Source organism: Anser brachyrhynchus (assembly GCF_964034855.1).
Source record: "Anser brachyrhynchus genome assembly, chromosome: 25".
NCBI classification, from domain to species: domain Eukaryota; kingdom Metazoa; phylum Chordata; class Aves; order Anseriformes; family Anatidae; genus Anser; species Anser brachyrhynchus.
Window position 1 is genome coordinate 6,731,632 of NC_137718.1, and position 6,000 is coordinate 6,737,631.

The window sequence follows — 6,000 nt, forward strand, 5'->3', positions numbered from 1 at the left end:
GCCAGCACTCTCCTGCTAAGAGATCGGCACCTGGGTTCAAACCCTGCACAGCGTTTAGGCTTGTATGCTAACCACGTGAGCTATGCAGACCCCAACATGCATGAAAGTAAGCATGGACTTTAAAAATGGGTTGGACTGAGGCCTGAGCCCTCACAAGCATACAGGACACAGCCCTCTGGCCTTCTAAATGTCGTCGTATGTGAATACACTTTCCATTTCCCTATGGAAACCTACTTAAATGACACCATTCTGAAGGCAAGCAATTTAAAATCTCCAGGGACTTAGGCAGATAATGCAGCCTCAGATTCTTCTCCCGTGTCTCCAGTACCTACAGCAGGTCAGTCATTACTCCAAACAGTCACGGAAAATGAAACAGACCATCTCTCTCGTGGAGTGCTGGGAGAGGGACACAAATCTTTCCATTCAGCAATGAGAGCAACCTCGTTTCATTTTCCAGAAAATAGTTCTCTCGCCAGAAAATACTGGTGATTTTCATTACAGCAATTTATTTCTCAAAGGCAGCTGAAGACAATTTGTACCAATGACGCTAAATACCATACTTTTGAGTGTTTATGAGGCTGAGGAGCAAAGACGCTTGGGCAACAACAAGAGTCCTTTGAACACGACCAGGATTCTACCTACACGAATCTGCGAACAAAAGAAATATGCTTTATGCACCTATGCACCAGACATATAAATTTACAGTATCTGTTTCTGTCCTGACAGCAGTTCAAGTCCCCTAAAGAAGTGCTACGGGTTCTTCTGGCACATGTGTAGAACTGGCATCGCAGAAGAGAAGTGAGGGGGCAGAAAACGGAAAGAAAAAAAGGAGTAAAGCCTGCAGCTGCAGCCAGACAGGGCAGTTCTGTCTCCAGAGCCATGGCACGAAAGCCAGGCCTGTGACAGCAGGGCTGCCCTCGCTGACTGTCCTTGCTGCTATGCCCACAGCAAGGTGGGGAGGGCAGAGCCTTATGCAGCTTCCCTCCCAGGCTCTGGAACATCTGCATCTGCCTGTGCTGCAGCCGTACCTTTTATTGCCACGTAGGCTGGCTTTCACAGTCTGTGCATGGAATATGTTGCATACAGTGGAAGCATACGCAAAGCATGCCTTTGCCCCTGGAATTTGCACAAGTAGGATATTTGCATTAGCTATGTGCTCTTGGAGAGTGTGCAAGCAAAATTACGGGAGAGTGAAGAAAACATCATTTCTTCCTGTCTCTGACATGCATTGTGCTATTCCATCACCTCCTCCTGCTCTGCTTTTGTATCCTCGAGGGAAAGTGGCTAGAAAGCTTTGATTGTCTGTTTTCGTTCACAGGCATAGAGAGAAGAAAAATTTACAGGGTTACTGTAACCCTGAATCTACAGGGTTAGATTCATAATGCATTAACATAAAAAAAAAAAAAAAAAAAAAAAGAGTTTAACCTTTTGGGAAGCTAAGTTGACAGGAAAATACTTAAGAAAATAATCGTGATTTTTAACCTTAAATTCCTTTTCACCATCATTGTGAAGCCAGCCCATTAAAAAGCCTTAGAAGGAAGCAAAGAAAATGTTATTTTCTAATGGACTGGACCAAGACTGAGAAATTCTAAGTCCAGTTTTATGTCCATCACAAGTTATATTGGAGAAGACACTCAACTCTGCTCCCCCGATTCCTTATCTGTCAGCCTGTCATGTTCACATGTCTCTTATCCTGTCATCTTATCTCACTAATAATATTTGGAGCATGAATCATTTACAGTAAATTGAAATCGGTCAGTTTATGCTAGAACAGTATTCAAACGTTAAATGAAGGCGAAGGAAATTTATGCGCTGTAGGATGAAATGGAAGAGTAAAAGATGGGATTTCAACATTTCTACACTAGTTCTTAATTTTTATTTGAATATCCCATGGGTGCGTTTAGTCCTTTATTGACACATGATGAAAGTACCATGTAAAGTAAAAATGCCTGGCTGACAGAAATCAAATGCAAAGTTCTTTCAGCTGCACTAAAGAAACACACTGGAGGGTAGTAAAAAGTGGAAGGAGGGGGAGGAACATTTTTCCCCTCAAATTTCTTTCTGCCCGAGTGACTGTAGGCCCAACTCGGAAAGATAAAGGGTATAAAAAATTCAGAGGAGTGCAATTTTACATGGAGCATTTCTCTTTAATAAAAAATCACAGCTTTCTTCCCTTTATGTTTATCAACCACCTGGCCTGAGACAGAAAGAGCATGGTCTTGGATGCATGTGTTTATGGGGGAAATTGTGGGGGAGCACGTGCATGTGTGCCTGCTTTATTCAAATAGGAGCTAGCCAAGCTTTTATTAATTTTAAATAGATGACTGTTAGCATCAAAACAGTCAGTCACAAAAAAACCTGACTGGCTTTGTCTTTGTAATGTACCATATTTTATCAACTAATGCCTGCCTCATAAAGAGAGAACAGCATGCCAGGGAACAGAGCGCTCAAGTGGATGGTTATGTATTGGACAAAAGAAGCTGCTGCAAAAAGCAGCACTGATATTGTGTCCAGGGTCTAAGACAGATGTTGGAGATGAAATGCAGTGTGGTACAACACGAGAGAAGTGCTGGCTCTGAGAGCAGTGCTACTCAATGAAGCAGCCAGACACACCATGCAGAAGCTTGTTAAATGTGTGATCTCAGTTTGCTGTAGCCTTTCAGTGAAATCGGGTTTTGTCTTTCTCCAGCTGCTTACATAAAAGACTTTCTGCTTTTCCCCACTGCTCTTTGAAATACAAACTTGTGGTTCATCAATGAAGCCATGTTCTCCTGAAAAGCATAGAAATGTTCATATACTAGGTGAGGAAACTGTCAGAATGAGAGTACACATTAAATTTCACACCTTCACCTCAATTTTTTTTTTCAAATGGAAGTGCTGAATACTGTTTAGTGAACGAAAACAACATCCCTGCACTTGCACTAAGCGAAAGGAAGACCAAAGTCAAGGCTCCTAGTCCCACATGGCAAGTTAGTGAGCACAGGAACAGATTTTTGCACTATAACACCCTGCTTGTCCCTTACCAAGTCAGCTGTCTGATTGTGACTTACTGTCTTAGCTAGGTAAGGGATGTGTGTCATACTCATTACAACAACTGTCATTATTTTATCATCACTGAGAATCCATTCATTAAAAATAAGAAAAAGGAATAGAACTGCAGCTGTGGAGGAAAACCTGAAAAACCTGACTGAATGATATAAAAATAAAAAAATATATTTTATTGATATAAAAATATCAAAACCCTTACAGAGCCCAAAGTGTTTCATTAACCTCTAAACTTCAAGGTTTCTGAACTCCATCTATATAATCCATGAATCTTCAGAATTTCCAATAGATTAAAGATTTGGGAATCTACTGTTATTTGAAAAAGGAAATTTAAATGTTTCAAAATGAAAGTGGCAAAAGAATACACTAGGTCTTCTTTGCTGGTTGAAACTAGCGGACAGATTTATGAATGGTTTTGGAAGACCTGAGTGGCTTTTATTCTGTATTGGAGTCTGTTGTGAGAAAATTTTATCCAGTCAACTACAAATTTACGCAGAGAGGAATACTGTCTCAATCCTTGCTGCGTATCTGAGATTTAAAACTGTTTCACATAAAGAACAGACAAAATGCCATCAGCTCATCAATTCAGTAATACACAAGTGTGAAAATGACAGATATAAATTTTATGGCACATCACTGGCCAGAGAAGCAGAGATGTGACTTTCAGCATGGACGGGGCTTGCAAACTATTCCATTTTAAACAGGTCGTGCATGCACTGATCACAATGTTTTCATGCCAAGGACATTATAAAAAAGGCCTACTTTTTAACCCAACTAAAAACAATTCTACAAGCACAGGAAGCCAGGACATTTCTATGCAAAAGACTGACCTTCTTTGGTGGCAAGACGTGAGGAAGCTTCTGTGTGGGATGGAGTATTGTAGACCAGCAGTGAGCTACCTGTAATGAAAAGAAAAGGAGTTATTGCACTTTGAATGTACTCTGCCAGTGGGGGAATCATTCAGCCAGGTAGAAAACACTATTTCTGGGATCTAAAGACCAAATTTTTCTGGCAATTAGGCACACAGTTTCTATGACAGGTAAGAAGTTCTTTTAAAAGTGTTGTAGCTGTATGTCACGTATGTGCTACTGTTTCTGCACTTGCAGTCAAAACCAAGACATTTGCCTCCTTCACAGAGCACTTTAAGGTCCTCTGTTGAAAACTGATATAAAAGGGGGAGGTTGTATAGTACATTTATACAGGTACAATATGTAACACAACAGAGCCTCTAGAAATTACAGTGGCACAGACTATAGTACAGGATAAGGAAGAAGCTTTCCTCACCCTTTCTCGCTATGATAGAGAAATTTCCTGTTTGAGGAACACAGTAGAAGTGACATGAATTGCACTGTCAGGATCTGAACATTTTTAGAGCGTCACATGCTTGGTTTTGGGCTGACAGCTGCACAAATCTGATTGGTATTCCTGCATCTGCCATGCTTTGTGCAAGGTAGCTTTCTTGGTTCAGAGCAGTCTTTCCATCGAGTCCAACTTGAAACAAAAACACTCAAGAGGAGCACAAAAAAGAACTAATTGGAAGGGTTTTTGTTTTGCACTGGCTGTGGTGGAAACGTTCCTTCCTAAGCATTGTACTTTGCCTCTCCCACAAACTCTTTTGGAAGTGGAGGAAGAGGCCCTGTGAGCTCTTGGAAGCCAGCATGTAATACACATTTCATGGTTGTCTAGTTATATGTGTTTACACTACATAATTTCTAGGCTCACTTTTCCTACAGCTCTTTGAAAAAGTTTCCACTGCATCAGGCAGTGACATTCTTAACAAGGGCCAGGGCCCTTCGCAGTAAGGACTGATGCTGCGACCTGGAGCGGGGCAGCAATCCTGCTGCGGGATGGGAGGGGTGAGAAGTGCTCTCACGGACACTTTCTGCTCTTCATATCTACATGTCCCTCTATTCAGTGAGACTCTGTCCAAGTTAAGGTCCTTCAAAAGCTTTGTCCTAGGCAACACGTAGCAAACTACAGATTTCTGTTTATGATATGCTGCCCCTGAACATCTCCAGATTTTTTGGCAGGACCAGGAATACCTCTTTTGCAGGTACCATAATGCTAGGTGATTAGGATCTTGTGACTAACCCACGCAGTCCCCACATTCCTCTAATCCACATGATCCCAAATAGCACTGACCTCACTTGCCCCTCAATAGCATTCACAGTATGTCTTACTTTCCTGTGAGAGCTGAGGATTAGGCATTTCCCTGCCAGAAGTAATAGCCGTTGCAGGTGTTGGATCTTATTAGTCCTGTGTTCTTGTGTTCCTATAGATTTCTTTTCTTCCCCAAAAGCAAACAAAGCCAAAGACATGCAAGCATGTACACAGAGGTAGAAGGTATTGAAAGCCAGGGCTGCACTAACTGGGAAAACAAATCCTACTCATAAAGACCGGAGGATGGATGCTGCCAGAGTCTGCAAGTCAGCAGATGTTTTGGAAGACCAGGATGGATAACATGGTAAACTAAGAGGGAGAGTTCAAAAGATCCCTGAGATACCTTGAACATGAGGGTTTCAGATAGCTATAGTGATTGTTAGAAATATTTAGAGAGCGTGGCTGGCGTTTTGCTGCTGCTGGAGGAGCTGCAATAGCTTTGTCCACCTAACTCATGTTTTCATCACGTGGTTTCTGGCTTTGGTGCTTCTTTCTTGAATATCTGTGGGGAAACTCCTGTCCACCACTTTCCCCTTTTCAGGTTATTTGAAGTGGATCCTGAATGCAAGACCCAGCCTAGCTTGCCCCAGCCAGACAGGGAAGTGCTGGGGAATTCAGAAATGCGGCTTTCAATGACTAAATAGGCTGCAAATGCCTGGGGTGGGGGTGGGGTGATGAATAGCACTGAACAAGCTTGTACGATCAACCTATGGCTACTTTATGCTAAAAAATGCAGCCCAAACCAGTGGAAAGGGACAGCACCTCCCCCAGTTTAATTGCTAAAAGTTCTCACCT

At 42.1% G+C, this 6,000-nt stretch overlaps 1 protein-coding gene across 8 annotated transcripts in view; it reads right to left on the reverse strand.

Annotated features, from left to right (window-relative positions):
- The window catches only part of FLI1 (Fli-1 proto-oncogene, ETS transcription factor), an 88,908-nt gene that overhangs the window by 15,779 nt on the left and 67,129 nt on the right, over positions 1-6,000 (reverse strand). For all 8 annotated transcript variants that reach the window (XM_080567512.1, XM_080567511.1, XM_080567515.1 and 5 more), the window contains one exon: positions 3,876-3,944. In XM_080567512.1, the coding sequence (XP_080423638.1) occupies positions 3,876-3,944 (69 nt within the window). The remainder of the gene's footprint in view (positions 1-3,875; positions 3,945-6,000) is intronic.